Here is a 17232-nt window from a genome sequence, read left to right as displayed (position 1 = left end):
TGGTTGAGAACTACTGTATTATAAAACCCATTATCTGCAGTCTTTCAAGGACATCAGAGATGTTATGGAAAGGAACTTGTGCACTTGTTTCTGCAGATAGATCCACATTTGATTAACTTAGATTTTGTGTTACATGAATATGACACCACTACCAGTGCAACTGCCCAAATACTCACCAAGATACAGGCAAGATTGTTGGAACAAACAAGATGAATCACAATCCCAGTATGATAAGCTATGCTGACAAATTCCATGAGGAAAGACATGTATGGAGCCTCATGAAGGCTGTTACAGTCCCTTACCTGAGTCCCCACTGCTAGCTGGTGGGAGATCATCAAAGAGCAAAGGTCCTCCTGTCCCTGAAACACAAGAAAGCAGTCAACAACATGTAAATTGAGTTCCTCCACCCCATGAGCAGAATTCTGATTCTGTCCCACAGACATGTGAAAGCTACAAAATGCCAGCTTACTCAGACCAGATCAGTTTAAATGCATACCTCTCCAGCATATAAACAATTATTAGCACACAATGGGAGGACCTAGGCCTTATGCTGATGTTTTTAATATGCCCCATGTTAACATTTCAAAAAATATGAAAGATCCATATTAAGATAGCAATTTATATTAGTTGAAGAAATGAGTGAGGAGGAAGAAGATGGACACTCAAACATGTAGATATTCTGAAAGATTTTATCCTATACTTATGTATAATTAAAAAAGGTTTAGATAAAATTTCAGCGTGAGAAGAGATGCTGATGCAAACAGAAGCTAGGCAGATGCCGACAACACGATTAGAGTCCTCTTACCTGAGTCAGCACTGCTGACCGGTGGAAGATCATCAAAAAGCAAAGGCCCTGTCTGTGCTTCTTTACCTAAGACACAGAGTAGAGTCAGAACACACTTGAAAAGTTATTCACGGGAGAAAAGGAATGCCCCATTGTTCTAGAACAATCCTTGCCCCAAATGACCCTCTCCACCCAAACTATAGACCACTACTGCACAAGACAGAAACTGCCACTTTCCTGGAAATCGTCAGAACTCATTTCTAGCTAAAGCACTTCTGATTTACAAGAGTTAAAATGACTCCTTTAGAAACCTCGGCTATTGTAGGAAATAAAGGGGCAGAAATTCTTTTAGGTTATTTCAGATAACGCTGCTAAGTATTTACATGAAGCAGAGGACACACAGAAGTGGCAAATGGAAGAAATCTGGATCATTAACACTGATGTTCTAAGCACTTTGAATTCCCCACAGAAACTGCAGTATACCTCAGTTCTTCTACCATTCTGCTCTCTTCCTTTTCTACTAACCAGGGCTTTTTCTTCTGAACCACATCCATCTACCCTGCTGAGCCCTTGGCTTTCAGTTCACAGCAAATACCTAGTAGATGTTCATGTCCTTACAACCATCTGATGTCATGTATGATTAAGAGCTGGGACATCATGATTATTCACAGTATTTGTTGCATCCGATGAAGTGAGCTGTAGCTCACGAAAGCTTATGCTCAAATAAACTGGTTAGTCTCTAAGGTGCCACAAGTACTCCTTTTCTATTCACAGTATGTTACTTGGAGAAAGGAATGCTATCAAACAAATACTACAACGCTGACTGTGACTGTGCACTCCATATGATGTTATGAAAATATACTATTGAGAGTGAATATAACTGGAATATGCTTCATGCAAAAGGTCTCTTGTAAGGTATCATTACAAAGCTTATAAACTACTGTGTGTGTGTTCATCCTATTTGTATAAACATATTCTTGTATCTGAAACTAGAAATATGAAATATAACTCTGAGGTCCTATTGTAATTATGCAAAGTGTGGGCCATTAATGGTGGCTTTGAATCTTGATGGCTCCCATTAACCAGGGCAATTGGTTGTAAGTGGCTCTGTTTACTTGCAAGTCTCCCTGTATGCTGGCAAGTGGGTAATGAAGTCTTACAGTGACGTGATCATGTCACCTGAACTGAAATCCATCTTTAACCCGGTGCTTTTCCATTTAGAAGGAGGGGTGGGAACCCAGAGAGGGACAAAGGATTCCCGTCTTGTGCAAAAGATATATAAGGGGGTGGAACAGAACAACGGGGGAAATGAGAAATCCCCTAGCTACCACCTGAGCTGGAACAAGGACTGTACCAGGGAAAGGATTGGGCCCAGCCTAGGAAGGTGTCCAGTCTGTGAAAAAAAGCTTATTGAAATATCTGAGGGTGAGATTTTAATCTATATTCAGTTTTCTTACTGTATTAGGCTTAGACTTGCGTGTTTTATTTTATTTTGCTCGGTAATTTACTTTGTTCTGTCTGTTATTACTTGGAACCACTTAAATCCTACTTTTTGTATTTAATAAAAATCACTTTTTACTTATTAACCCAGAGTAAGTATTAATACCTAGGGGAACAAACAGCCATGCATCTCTCTCTCTCTATCAGTATTATAGAGGGCGAACACTTTATGAGTTTACCCTGTATAGACATTACACAGGGTAAAATGGATTTATTTGGGGTTTGGACCCTATTGGGAGCTGGGTATCCGAGTGCGGGAGACAGAAGCACTTCTTAAGCTGTTTTCAGTTAAGCCTGCAGCTTGTAAGGGCACGTGGCTCAGACTTGGATCTGTGTTTGCAACAGGCAAGCGTGTCTGGCTCAAACAAGGCAAGGCACTGAAGTCCCAAGCCGGCAGGGAAAATGGGTTCAGAGGTAGTCTAGGCATAACAGGTGGCAGTCCCAAAGGGGTTTCTGTGATCCAACCCGTCACACTGACTATTTTAAAAAACTCCAGAGAGCACCTTTTAAATAATAGGTTCTGGTTATTTTTTAAAAGTTCAAGAGTTTTTCTGCTCCTCTTTTGGTGTTTGAAGATATTTTCAGCTACATAAATAGAGCTATATGGGGGGGGGGGGAAGGGACAGCAAAGCTGACTACACAAAGTGCTGTCAAAAGCACAAAACAAACTAAAAATAGAGAAAAAAATCTTAACTTCACCCAGTTACAATAATCCTAGTTTTTACCTACTGTAGTTACAAGTAACAAACAACTCTTTAGGCAGAAACGGGATTTTTCAAGTTGGAGATATTTCCTTAAAACTGTTCAGCCTGAACGGATTATTGGTTAACTTCAAAAACAGAAAGGGGGTTTCTTGTAGAGATATTTCTTTTTAGCTACGCGAGTATGATATGGAGTTGAAAGAATCATTATAGTGGTTGGTTTCAGAGGAACAGCCGTGTTAGTCTGTATTCGCAAAAAGAAAAGGAGTACTTGTGGCACCTTAGAGACTAACCAATTTATTTGAGCATGAGCTTTCGTGAGCTACAGCTCACTTCATCAGATGTTTACCGTGGAAACTGCAGCAGACTTTATATACACACAGAAATCATGAAACAATACCTCCTCCCACCCCACTGTCCTGCTGGTAATAGCTTATCTAAAGTGATCAACAGGTGGGCCATTTCCAGCACAAATCCAGGTTTTCTCACCCTCCACCCCCCCACACAAATTCACTCTCCTGCTGGTGCTAGCCCATCCAAAGTGACAACTCTTAACATAATCAAGTCGGGCTATTTCCTGCATAGATCAAGGTTTTCTCACATAGATGAGCTATTACCAGCAGGAGAGTGAGTTTGTGTGTGTATGGGGGCGGGGGGGATGTGAGAAAACCTTGATCTATGCAGGAAATAGCCCGACTTGATTATGTTAAGAGTTGTCACTTTGGATGGGCTAGCACCAGCAGGAGAGTGAATTTGTGTGGGGGGGTGGAGGGTGAGAAAACCTGGATTTGTGCTGGAAATGGCCCACCTGTTGATCACTTTAGATAAGCTATTACCAGCAGGACAGTGGGGTGGGAGGAGGTATTGTTTCATGATTTCTGTGTGTATATAAAGTCTGCTGCAGTTTCCACGGTAAACATCTGATGAAGTGAGCTGTAGCTCACGAAAGCTCATGCTCAAATAAATTGGTTAGTCTCTAAGGTGCCACAAGTACTCCTTTTCTATTATAGTGGTTAAGGCCCACTCCTGCCAAGCTTACACATGCTTAACTTTAAGGAATGTGACTAGTCCGATTACACCTCATGAGTAGTCCCATAAAGTCAATGTTAGTGAGGTTTAAGTCTTCGCAGAATTGGGGCCTAACTAAGTTGGAGGGTGGAAAAACATTACAATATATATTTGAACTGGAAATGAACTTTAGCGAATTGTTTGAAGTAGGTCAGACCTCAGGCTATATTTCTGTGCAGATTTCCCACAAACAAACAGTCATTTTAACAGGGAAGAAAAGAATATATAGCTAAAAAGGGAGTCTTTTCCTCTTACTGTTGAACTAACAAAACAATGACCAATACAGCTTATCTGGGCTCCCTCTTATTCCTGAGGGAATTCTGCACCAAAAAGTAACAATTCTGCAAAATTCTCCATATTCTGTCAAAACAATATAATCATGCCAGTTACAATTATTTTTGTAATTTCAAAATATCTGTCAGCAAGTATGGGGGATGGATAGCTCAGTGGTTTGAGCATTGGCCTGCTAAACCGAGGGTTGTGAGTTCAATCCTTAAGGGGACCATTTAGGGATCTGGGGCAAAAATTGGGGATTGGTCCTGCTTTGAGTAGGGCATTGGACTAGATGTCCTCCTGAGATCCCTTCCAACCCTGATATTCTATGAATACAGACAAAAAGATTCTGGTAATTTTTTTTGACATATTCCTTACAATGTATATTAATAGAGAATTGTGTAATTCATTTAAAATTACAGTACAGAACTGTATTTCCCGCACCTGTCAGAAGCAGCGCACAGGCATGGGGGAGGCAGGGGTAATGGAAGAGCTGAGGGAGAGGGAAGGAGCCTAGGAGTGAATCTGAAGGGTGTTGGGTGTGAGGTTTTTCTTTGGGGGGGGAAGAGAAGAGGGATTGTTAGGGTGTTGGAAATCCTCCCTCATGCAGACCCTGGCTGACCCTCCCATTCAGTCAGGCACATCTGCCCCTGTCCCTCCACCCCTCATCCCCCTGGGTTTCTGCAGCCCCCCTCCCGCATCCCCAGGCTCAATGCTGTCACCCTACTAGCCCATGCTCCAGTCTGTCATCCCCCGCTCCACTAGCCATACTGAACCCCTGTCTGTGACCCTGCCAGCAGCCTTGTGTGTCCCACTCTGTCCTAATCTGGCTCTGCAGGCAGGGTGCTGTGATAAACTCTACTCCTGGGGGAATTCTGCAGCATTGGACATAGAATTTTGTATTTTCCCGCATAAAATACATTTTACCTAAGAAATGCTGCAATTGTGAGCCTTTTGCCCACCAGAGGCCACTGTGGCACTAGAACAGCTAGCACGAACACAGCTGGCTGTTCTGGCACCACAGCAGACTCTGGTGGACAAAAGGCAGAATGGCAGCACTTCTTAGGCAAAATGTGTTTTGTGTATTCCCACATAAAAACAATGCGAGACAGATGAATTCTGCATGTCTGCACATGCACAGAATTCCCCCAGGAGTATCCCTCTGGCGACTTATCAGAACACCTGAAATGCATATGCACTTAAGGAAGCAGTTGGCCTTGAGTTCAAATCCTGTCTGGGATATATTATCTATTACCAGCAGGAGAGAGAGTTTGTGTGTGTGGTTTTTGGAGGGGGGTGAGGGAGTGAGAGAACCTGGATTTGTGCAGGAAATGGCCTACCTTGATTATCATACACATTGTGAAGAGAGTGGTCACTTTGGATGGGCTATTACCAGCAGGAGAGTAAGTTTGTGTGTGGGGGGGTGGAGGGTGAGAAAACCTGGATTTGTGCTGGAAATGGCCCAACTTGATGATCACTTTAGATAAGCTATTACCAGCAGGACAGTGGGGCGGGAGGAGGTATTGTTTCATGGTCTCTGTGTGTATATAATGTCTTCTGCAGTTTCCACGGTATGCATCCGATGAAGTGAGCTGTAGCTCACGAAAGCTCACGCTCAAATAAATTGGTTAGTCTCTAAGGTGCCACAAGTACTCCTTTTCTTTTTGCGAATACAGACTAACACGGCTGTTACTCTGAAACCTGTCTGGGATACGTTTACATCAGAAAGACCTAATTTAAACATTTATTTTTCTTGACAAAATACACACCCAGTAAAGTGGATTTAATGACTTCTAGTAAATCACCAATATATTTCACAAGGGTGCACAATACAAAACCATACTGATAATTATATGAATAAGTTATTAAAATAGTTCTGAACTCCTATAAAAAGTGGTATCAAAACTAATATTTGCCATAAAAGATGGAAAAAAGGACTAAGGGTTGAACTCTGCCACCCTTTATGCACATAAAATCAGTAGGATTGTATGTATAATCAAGTATGCTCAACATGAGTAAGATGGGCAGAATCTGGCCCTACAGAGCACCAAGTTAATAAAAAGAAAAGGAGTACTTGTGGCACTTTAGAGACTAACAAATTTATTTGAGCATAAGCTTTCATGAGCTACAGCTCACTTCATCGGATGCATTCAGTGGAAAATACAGTGGGAAGATTTATACACATAGAGAACATGAAACAATGGGTGTTACCATACACACAGTAACCAGAGTGATCACTTAAGGTGAGCTATTACCAGCAAGGGGGGGGGGGGGGAAACAGATGGGCCATTTCCAGCAGTTGGCAAGAACATCTGAGGCACAGTGGGGGGTGGGGGGGTGGAATAAACAAGGGGAAATAGTTTTACTTTATGAATCACTACAAAAGGGGAATGCACAAAATCCAAAAGGACTAGAAAGAAACAAAGAATAGAAAAGAATTGAACAGCTTAACTAATGGAAGTAGAGGGAGACACAAAAAGATTATCATCTGGGAAAAAAGCTGACAAAAATCATTCCTCCTCCTCCCCACAAAAGTGTCTTTATTCTCTATCCTCTCTTGCAGAAGATGAAATAGTGTGCTCATTTAAAACATTTCCCAGCCTCTTAGCTAAAAATGTAAATCCCTAGCCATGAAGACTGATTTAGTGACCAGTCTAACTGAAAAACAGGTTTTAGACAAGCCACTGTAGAAAAAGTGGGGAAGCATCTGTAAGCAGGGAAAGGTCAGGCATGTGGGAGAAGGTTATATTCCCTTACCGGAGCTGCTGGATGGTGGGAGATCATCAAAAAGCAAAGATCCTCCTTTTAGTACTTCGGTCCCTGAAACCCATCAGAAAACAGTAACAATATGATTAAAGTACCCAGGCCGGTCACGAATGGGTGATTCACACACAGAATGGAATTGTGAACCCCTCTGTCTATGACAACAGTAGTTTCTAAATGCACTGCTCCAGGATATAACAGCTGTTACTGCAAAGAGATCTCAGGTATTTCAGTCTGAAAGCTTAATCTATTTAGTTTATCAAAGAGAAGGTTCAGAGGCAACCTATCACAGTCCACAGGTACATGCACAAGAGATTTCTGATAGGAGTCAGCTCCCTAATTTAACAGAAAAAGGCAAAACAAGATCCAGTGATTGAAAGATGATGCTAGACAAGTCAAACTAGAAATAAGGCACATTTTAAAGTGAGGATAAATTAGCCATTGGCACAATTTACCTAGGAATGTGGTGGATTGCCGTCTTTAAGCTAAGACTAGATATCTTTCTAAAAGATGTTATAGCTGAAGCAGGAGTTATGGGCTTCATGTAGAAATTAGGTGAGGTGATCTGGCCTGTGTTATGCAGGTCAGGCTAGATACCTTAGATTTAAAGGCCAAGTAGGACCATTCTAGGTTATCTAACACTATGGTATATTAGTGCCAGATAAAAAAAAGCTTAGGACTTACATGCATATTTTCCATACATTTAAACATTTAGCATCCCTTTTACCAACCCAAACATCCACAATTTGAAGAGAATCAAAACAGATGACATTTTGAGGACATTATTATGCCCAAAATTCCAAATGGACATTAATTCTAATAGGATAATGCTAACACGGGGTGGGCAAACCACGGCCCACAAGCTGCATCCAGCCCATTGGACCTTTTAATCTGGCCCTTGAGCTCCTGCTGCAGGGCGGGGTTGGGAGCTTTCCCTGCTCCGGTGCTCCAGCCAGGGAGCTTGCCTTGCTCAGCTCTGCGCAGCTCCCAGAAACAAGGGCAGCCAGGGGGCTCTGCACACTGCCCCTGCCCCAAGTGCAGGCTCTGTAGCTCCCATTGGCCGAGAACCATGGCCACTGCACAGTGCCTGCGGACAGGGCAGCATGCAGAGCAGCGTGGCCCCACCCCCACGTGAGAGGCGGAGGGGAGACAGGCCACTGTTTCCAGGAGCTGCTTCAGGTAAGCGCCACCTGGATCCTGAGTGCACCCATGCACCACAACCTCCTGCCCCAGCCCCGACTGCCCTCCAAACCCTTTGATCCCAGCCTGAAGCACCCTCCTGCACCCCAAACCCCTCATCCCCAGCCAGGATGGATTTGATTTAAATCACTAGTCAGGAAAACTATTTAATCATGGATTTCTACATAAAAGTGCATTTTTGTTGGTTGTTATAACGTTAATACATATTCTTCACAACTCAGATACATGTAGAATTCATTTTTAGAAGGTACACTATACATTTTTAAAGTGATTTATTTTGAAAAACTTTTCAAATTAGTTTTACAGCTATATCAGAAAATGAATGTTTGGTTATTTCATTTACCAAAAGGTAACTGAAGCAGATATTTATGAAGTCATTGGGAGGTAAACTATCATTAATATTTGGAGGAGTTTCTTGTCATGCTGTATTAGGAGGAGAACATCACCAGACAGACATTTAAAAATTGTTTTATTTAACTAAAACAACATTATGTATTCTGGATTTTTCTCTCAACAGCAAACATAATATTTTAACAAAACAAGCATATGCATTTTTGAATTTAAACATGCATGTTTTTTAAAATCATGTTGGGTTTTTGTTAAAATTGTTTTTAAACTAAAATAGTTAAATGAAATATATTTAAAAAAATTAAATAGACTATGTCAGCAAGCTCAACATGAGAAACTTAAAATATTGGCTTCTGCAGCTAACTCAGTCATCTTCACCTTCATTTTCCTGTTTGTTCATAATCTGGAAGAGAAAAACAAACAAACAAGCTTTCCTGCTTTTTCAGGTCCCAAATGACTTCTCAATTTGGAATGAATTAGTCCAAAAGGAAGAAAATATTCTTTCTACACTGGTAGAAGAAGCTACTGCTGTTAAAAGTGAGATCACCATTTCAACAGTCTCTGAATCCAAGTGCTTCAGTGACTTCCACGAGTTCTCCGGTATGACTTCTTTAAAACATCATCAGAAAATATATATTTCTTGAATGGTTCACCCTTAGCTCTGAAGTTTATTATAGTTGGCATTATGGAGGGATGATTGCTGGATGTCCATGTCATAGCTAACTCCTCTTCTTCAGCAGTTAATGTTTGACCCTGGTACTGAGTATTGAGAATATTTGCAAGAAAATGAGCTGGAGACAGAGTTAAATTACAAGCTTTAAAAAAAGAATGAATGGGACAAGAACGGTCATTGCATATTTCCCTTTTTAAGATCTCATTCAGTTCCTTCCAAATGTCAACAGCGTCAGCAATAAAATTGCGATTTCCCTGTATTTTGTTCAAGGCTACAGAAATCGGCTTCAGGGTACTCAGCAGGTGTTCAACATTTCTCTTAAGCCCAATGTTGAGAACTTTGGCTGGGACAGTGCCATCTATTTTTTCACGATTTTATTCACAAACTGTCATCAGATTAGGCCAGTGCTTGATACAGCGTTCAAAACAGTCCACTACTGAGGTCCACAGCATGTCTTGTGGGAGAGTTAGCTTGGTTCCTCCCACCTTTTTTTAGAGCAACTGCTGCAAAGTGGTGTTACAGAAGTATTTTGCAATTTCAACATTAGCCTTTATTTCTGGAACACTGAAGTCTTTGGTAGTCATTTGGCTAGTGCATCAAATGAGCACTGCAACCGTATGTTGTTAGCTGGGGACTCTCTTCAAAATAATTTCTTCTCAACTTGGATACATTTGCAGCATTTTCTGTGACCAAGCTGCATACTAGACATTTGAATTGTTTTTTCCACAGTTTGTTATAGCTTTTACTGCTACTTCTTGTAAGTATTCTGCTGTATCAACTGTTTCTGTAAGGAAGACATTCCCTTCTTCTGTTGTCACACAAGCATATAGAACAGGATCATTGTGGACAATGCTCCACCCATCAAGACTCAGGTTAACAATTTCACCCTCTAGACCTTTTGCACACTGCTCAATTTCTCTTTCATACACTTTATCCAGCAATTTTCCTGCAACATCTGCTCTGTTGGGTGGACTGTTAATGACTGAACCATGTTAATGAAGTGTAGGTTCTCAATCATACGGAAACGAGAGTTTGTTGCATAAACAAACCGGGCAATTTTTTCATCAATTACCTCTTTTTGTAATCTGCTGGTTCTTATCACAAACTTATCTATGGTTTCAAGTATCAGAGGGGTAGCCGTGTTTGCCGCTTTTACAGATCCGGACTAAGAGTCCTGTGGCACCTTATAGGCTAACGGAATTATTGGAGCATAAGCGTTCGTGGGTGAATACCCACTTCGTCAGATGCATGTAGTAGAAATGTCCAGAGGCAGGTATAAATATGCAAGCAAGAATCAGGCTACAGATAACGAGGTTAGTTCAATCAGGGAGGATAAGGCCCTCTTCTAGCAGTTGAGATGTGAACACCAAGGGAGGAGAAACTGCTTTTGTAGCTGGCTAGCCATTCATGGTCTTTGTTTAATCCTGAGCTGATGGTGTCAAATTTGCAAATGAACTGAAGCTCAGCAGTTTCCCTTTGAAGTCTGGTCCTGGAGTTCTTTTGCTGCAGGATGGCCACCTTTAAATCTGCTATTGTGTGTCCAGGGAGATTGAAGTGTTCTTCTACAAGTTTTTGTATATTGCCATTCCTAACATCTGATTTGTATCCATTTATCCTTTTACGTAGGGACTGTCCAGTTTGGCCGATGTACATAGCAGAGGGGCATTGATGGCATATATTACATTGGTGGACGTGCGGTGAATGAACTGGTGATGATCTGGTTAGGTCCTGTGATGGTGTCGCTGGTGTAAATATGTGGGCAGAGTTGGTATTGAGGTTTGTTGCATGGATTGGTTCCTGAGTTAGAGTTACTATGGTGCGGTGTGTAGTTGCTGGTGAGAATATGCTTCAGGTTGGCGGGTTGTCTGTGGGCGAGGACTGGCCTGCCTCCCAAGGCCGGTGAAAGTGAGGGATTGTTGTCCAGGATGGGTTGTTTCTAGATGATAGAGATTCTTTTTTTCTTTCTGCTACAGGTGATACGTGGCTACGTGACATACATGATGTGACTGAAACATTATTATTGGCAGATAACTCTGAAACTATAGAAAATGATGGTGATTCTTGAAGGTGGATAGTCTTCAGAATCCTGTACGTTGAGGATGGATTCTTCTAAACAAAATAAGTCAATGCAGTTATTTAATTATTATTACCACCATACTACTCATTTAGTATTACTCATTGCATTCACTGACACTCAGTACTACTTTAAAGGTGAAACTGTAAAAGGAAGATCTGCCTATTTCAGCTATTTATTTTTTATCACAACTACATCTAAAATGCTAGTACCATAGAGTAACAACTACATTTTTTGCTCAAACATGAAAATTCAAGAATAGTCCAGAAGGAAGAGAGGCAGTCCTTAAGAAAGTAGTATGAAATAAAAAAAGTTGACCAACCTGAAGATCCTGCATGTTCAGACATGTTCCTTTCATCATCCTCAACGCAGCTTCCTCCTGAGAAGGAACACTTCTCATGATGTTGTTTCATCTGGCCAACCAGGCCTTTGCATTTCATTCTGCAAGCATGCCTGTCTTACCCACAGGTAGAAGAACTTCATTAAAATACTCCCAAACTGGGTCTCTTTTACGGCTTGTTGCCATTACAGGTTTTCCCTTCTGTGAGGGAATGGTTTGGTAGTTCTCAAATAGATGAAGGCTACACTCAGAAAGACCTCAAGACTTCTGGAATATGCTGCTCAAACAGTTTCACGTTTGTTTCTACTGCCTGTCCCTCCCTTCTCACATTTATCTCTAGACGACTTCTCCTTGTCCAGACCTATTCCACCCCCGATGATCTTCTATTCACTGAACTTTTTGAAACTTTGCACTTTTAGAGGGAGGTAAGGGATTGACTCTGTGTATACAAATTTGCAGAGGGACAATAGGGTTGAAGTCTGTTATTTCTCACCCCTAAATCTTATTTATTTATTTAAAAAACATTTTTGCTGTTAACAAGCATGTTATCTCTGGAGACACAAATCCAGAGTTTGAGAACTGCAAAACTAAGCATCTCTGATGGTATCTTCTAGACTGAGCACTCAGTCCCATTGGGTAGCTAGAAAGATTAACCTAAATAATCTATACAGAAGCCCCTGGAACCCCATAAGATTGGGTCCCTAATCCATGAACTATTGGAACTCATTTACAAAAATGTGTCTTAAACGTTACATGAATATATTGTCTCATACTATAGAATTAGAATACATAATCCCTATTCCATGATATGATGATATCTTTGACCTATAATGTATCTTAATTAAAACTATCTTTCCCTCAAAAAGCATTTTATCAGAAAAATCTGATTTAAATAAAAAGAATCCAATTCTTATTTTTCTTTAAAAAAAACTAATTGATTTTTATCCATCCTGAACCCAGCCCCACCTGAGTCTGCACCCCAAGCCAGAGCCTCACCCCCCCCCGTGTGCCCCAATCCCCTGCCCCAACCAAGAGCCCCCTCCTGCCCAAAAAAACCCCTCCATCCCAGTCAGGAGCACCCTCCTGCACCCCAAACCCATCATCCCTAGCCCCACCTCAGAGTCTGCACTCCCAGCCAGAACCCTCATCCTCCCCGTGCACCCAATCCCCTGCCCCAGCTGGCCCACCATATAATTTCCATACAGAGAGGTGCCCCCCCCCCCCCAGACCAGCATTGCTGGAAACACAGGAGGAAGCCGGAACAGGGCACTTAACATATATTCCAGCACAGCCCTTGAAGCTGTGAAAAGCACAGGTGTGCTGCTACAATGTGCCTCTGGCAACAGATACAAGGATTAAGCTCACAGCAGGCAGAGGCCCTGTGACAGACATGGCTCTTAGCCCCTACTAAATAGCGTGATGCACACACACCAACATCCTAGGTGGGAAAATATTTACCCTGATAAAAGAAATGTCCAGTAGTCGACACTTATTGTTTCTCTCCCTTGCAAGTGTAAGCTACTCTTGCGAAAGCTGGCGTCACCCAGACAGACCAGCCTCAATTTGGCATAAGAAAGGAGAAAGAGAATAAAGCAGTACAGAGGTATAAGTAGGGGACCTACAGCACCATGATTTTTGAGTGCTTTTCACTATCTATCTGCTGGTCAGATAAGTGACAGCCTCCCAAGGCTACTGCAGCTAAGAGGGTCCCTACGCCTTGTCCCTTATTCGTCTTTCCACGGAATTGAGTGACCGATCCTGGCTTGGCACCGCTGGAATCGAGAGATGCAAGGAGGGTAAGAAGCACCCACACCTGATCTCCTATGTTTAGTGTACACATATTTTGAAATAGAGCTCTATACTTTGTTTTCTTTCTTTGGGATTGTGGCTTCAGTTTTGTAACTTGTTTGTGTGTGTGTAACATCTCTACATTTAAGTAAGTAGGCACTAGCAATTTTGTAACCACATGATTAGAATCTAGCTTAATAAATTTTGGTAACCATTTGTGCATAAACCTGACTTGTTTTCTCTGGTTTACTGTAAAGCAGCCGACACAATTAAAGAACCTCAGCCGTTTTGGCTCTAAAGCCCGGCCATTAGGTGAGAGTACTAAGAGCCTAGCGTTGAGTTGTGCTGCCTCCACGGGGCAAACTCTTGGGGCACCTGTCAGTCAATCCTGGCTGCCCGCTGCGAAGGAGCTCTGAGCTCTAGCAGTTAAAGTCACGGGTGGTTAGGACCTTGGGGCATCCGTCAGCCTAGCCCGGGCTGCCCGCCGCAAAGGGACAGTGCGTCCTTGCGGTTAAAGTCACGGATGGTATAAACGGGCATAGCTGGCACCTCACCAAACATCCTTGGCCGTCGGCTAACCGATACCTACTATCCCAAAGACTAAGGCGATGTCTACACTACAAAGTTGTCAACCTATGGTACATCGACATACAGCCACTGCTGTATTTGAACTGCTGTTGCATGTCCACACTATGCAACTCGTGTCCACAGTAGCAGCTCTTGCATCGATACAGAGATCGGTGCACCATGACTAACTATCCCACGTCTGTTAGTATATAAAGTGCCACAGGAATCTCTGCCACTTTTACAGATCCAGACTAACTCGGCTACCCCTCTGATGCTATCCCACTGGGCAACTGACCAAAGGGTGTTTGGGGTTTGTAATGCCTCACGGGAGCAGGTTTAGCATCAGATACTACAGGTTTCTCAATCTCATCATTCCATGGGCATCCTATTAGGTTTCCAGCTGCTTTTCAACCACTCTGGTAACCTGCAAGCCAGCCATCTGTGCCCGAAAGCATGGATCCTGCACTGTTCTTCAGTATTTTAGCTGTGCGTTATGAAGACATAAGAGGAGCTCCACAGGGATGCTATTCACCACCATCCTAACCCTAGCCTCCTCCTTGTAGGAGCAGCATATCTGTGGCTCCACACCTTTCCCTTACCTTCTACTATGCCTGCCGCAGCTCTTCAGATTTTTACACACACAGCTGCATGTCCCTGTCATAGCCCTTCTACTCCCTGCCCTGAGCAAGTTCTTGCAGCTGGAGTGGAGTTGTGCCTACACAGCTTCCTCTCCCCACAGACCCAGGAAATCAACCACCTCCCATGGACTCCACACAGGAACACGTTTGCTGCATGGAGCCAGCATGCTATATGAGGTCTCCATACTGAACAAATTCAAAACTTTCCAGGGCTTTAATAGGGGAGGGATGTTCACTTGTGTACTTGGCTGCATGGCAGTGGAGTTAAAAATGGTATCCAGAGTGCACAGGATGGGCAATGTAGGATACCTCCTGGAGGACACTTAGTGTAAACACTGCATTGCTTAGGTTGCACCTGACACTGAGTAGCTCTAAGTTGCCCTACACTGTATGCCTCTCCTCAAGGTGGTTTTATTATATTGGAGTAACACAAAAGTTAAAATGGCAGGAGGAGCACTGCAGTGTGTACACCTTCATAACTAGGTCAATGTAAGCTGCCTTATGTCGACAAAACTATGTAGTATAGACATGGCCTAAGTCTACTAACCAGAATGAAAAATACCTGCATTGCCTCACCCTCCAAAGCCCCATACCCTTCAATTTAAAGGGACTGAATAACAGCTGCATTATATTGTCAAGCAACTTTCTCTTTATTTTTTTAATGCAACTACATCTCTCTTTTTTGTTCTACCTTCTTTCATGGGAAAGAAAGAGGAGAAATTACATTCAGTCATGCTGTGTCTCTTCCCTGAGTTTTCTTCAATGACCCTATCCACCTCTCTCTAACCTGCATTCCACTCACTCCCTGCCTTATATTTCTGCCTCTTCTCTCCTTTCTCCCCCTCAAATCTAGATGGACGCTATACAGTATGACAGGTTTCAGAGCAACAGCTGTGTTAGTCTGTATTCGCAAAAAGAAAAGGAGTACTTGTGGGAGCTTAGAGACTAACCAATTTATTTGAGCATAAGCTTTTGTGAGCTACAGCTCACTCACGAAAGCTTATGCTCAAATAAATTGGTTAGTCTCTAAGCTCCCACAAGTACTCCTTTTCTTTTTGCTATACAGTATGTCTCTTCTCTCACTTTGCCCCTCCTCAGCCCCCCCTCCTCGCGCACACAGCGCAGTGGAGTTTTACCAGACACCAAACAGCCCTGGGCTGATCCCATAAGCGAAGCCAAGCCCTGGACCACTCTCCCAGAGGTGGAGGACGAGACTCAACCCTGAGAGCGCTATCAGTCGCACCTGGCGAAGCTGGGCTCTGCACCCGCCCTTGGGTGGCGTGCGCGGGGGCCAGGCTGCAGTTGTCCCCTGGCTGGAGCCCACAGGTACGCTTCGCCCGCCCTTCACAGCGAGCAGGGGCTGCAGAGGCCGCGGGTCTCAGGCCACCCGCCCCTCGCCCATGGCTGCCCGTCGCAAGAGCGACCACAACCAGCCCCTTGGTCCGACCCGAGGAGCCCGCCGCGGCCTCCCGCGGCACCAAGACTGAGCGTGGCGCAGGAGGACCCGGGCACATAAGGCCAGCGGTACGGGCCAGGAAGCGTCACCCCGCGCGGCCGAGCCGGGTCAGGCCCGCATGTTTCACCTCACGCCGCAGCCGGGCGCGGGAGAGCGGTGGTTGCTAAGGCTGGCCCCGCCCAGAGGGGCGCAGGGCCCGCTGGGAGATCTCGGCCCCGGCCACGACCCCCTGCGGCGGGAAAAGGTGCGGCCACGCTCACCTGCTGCCGAGGGATCCGGCTCCGGTTCCGGAAAGTCCCCGAACAAATCCATCCAGCCCGGCCCGAGACTCCAGAGCCGCTTCCTAGTTCCTGCTCCTGCTAAGGCCCCGTTCCACCCTCCCTCAATCACCCCGCGGGGCGGGATCAGAACCCTTCGCCGGCCAATCACCCCCGAGGGGCGGGACCAGAGCCCTCTCGCCTACCAATCACCCCGAGGGGTGGGACCAGAGCCGCCTCCTGTCAATCACTTGGCGGGGGTAGGGGCCTGGGGCCGTTGCTAGTGGCTAGTTTTTTTGAAGCAGGTCCTAAGGCCTCTCTCAGCTACTAATCACATGGTGGGAAATGGGGGTCCCCAGGTCAGGCCAGGCCATACCACTGTGCTGTGGCCATCGCGGGGCAAGCAGGGCCTGCAGGTCTGGCCTTCGCCTGAGGTCAGGCTCTGGCAGGGGGTTCTAGGGCAGGGCAGGGCAGGTGTGTTACCCAGGTGCAATGGCCCTGGTGTGCTTGCTGCCCCTCAGTGCCAGGCCCGCCATCGCTCCAGGCAGCGCTGCTCTAAGGAGCAGTCTTGTACCTACATGCTGTGGGGCTCGGCCTGTGCCACCTGCGTGCTTGCATTGTGAGCATCAAAGGCACGATTTGGCCTAGCCACTTGGTGCTAGGTGGGAAGAACTCAAAGCCCAAGTCGGGGGGAGGTTAGAAATCTATGGAGCCATGTTAGGGCTGTCCAGGTTTTCCTAGAGTTTTTTTAGAGGTAACTGTCCTGGGGCATATGTAACGCTGCTCGGTACACACAGTTTTT

The 17232-nt window shown here is 44.3% G+C and overlaps 1 protein-coding gene across 6 annotated transcripts in view; it reads right to left on the bottom strand.

Moving 5' to 3' along the window:
• Nucleotides 1–16565, bottom strand: part of ILKAP (ILK associated serine/threonine phosphatase) — a 58788-nt gene extending 42223 nt beyond the window's left edge. The window contains exons 1-5 of one of the 6 annotated variants that reach the window (XM_073360509.1): nt 16434–16565; nt 11707–11841; nt 7084–7146; nt 806–871; nt 303–359 (exon numbers count right to left, since the gene is read on the bottom strand). In XM_073360509.1, the coding sequence (XP_073216610.1) occupies nt 303–359; nt 806–871; nt 7084–7146; nt 11707–11841; nt 16434–16485 (373 nt within the window). In that variant the 5' untranslated portion in view covers nt 16486–16565. Of the gene's footprint in view, nt 1–302; nt 360–805; nt 872–7083; nt 7147–9015; nt 11420–11706; nt 11842–16433 lie in introns of those variants that run through there. The other 5 variants (XM_073360513.2, XM_073360510.1, XM_073360512.2 and 2 more) reach the window with 5 other exon arrangements.
• Nucleotides 16566–17232: the final 667 nt, after the last annotated feature.

This window comes from Lepidochelys kempii, chromosome 9 (genome assembly GCF_965140285.1).
Source record: "Lepidochelys kempii isolate rLepKem1 chromosome 9, rLepKem1.hap1, whole genome shotgun sequence".
Classification (NCBI taxonomy): Eukaryota; Metazoa; Chordata; order Testudines; family Cheloniidae; genus Lepidochelys; species Lepidochelys kempii.
Note: the sequence above shows the minus strand (reverse complement) of the source record. Positions and strands in the feature narration are given on the sequence as shown.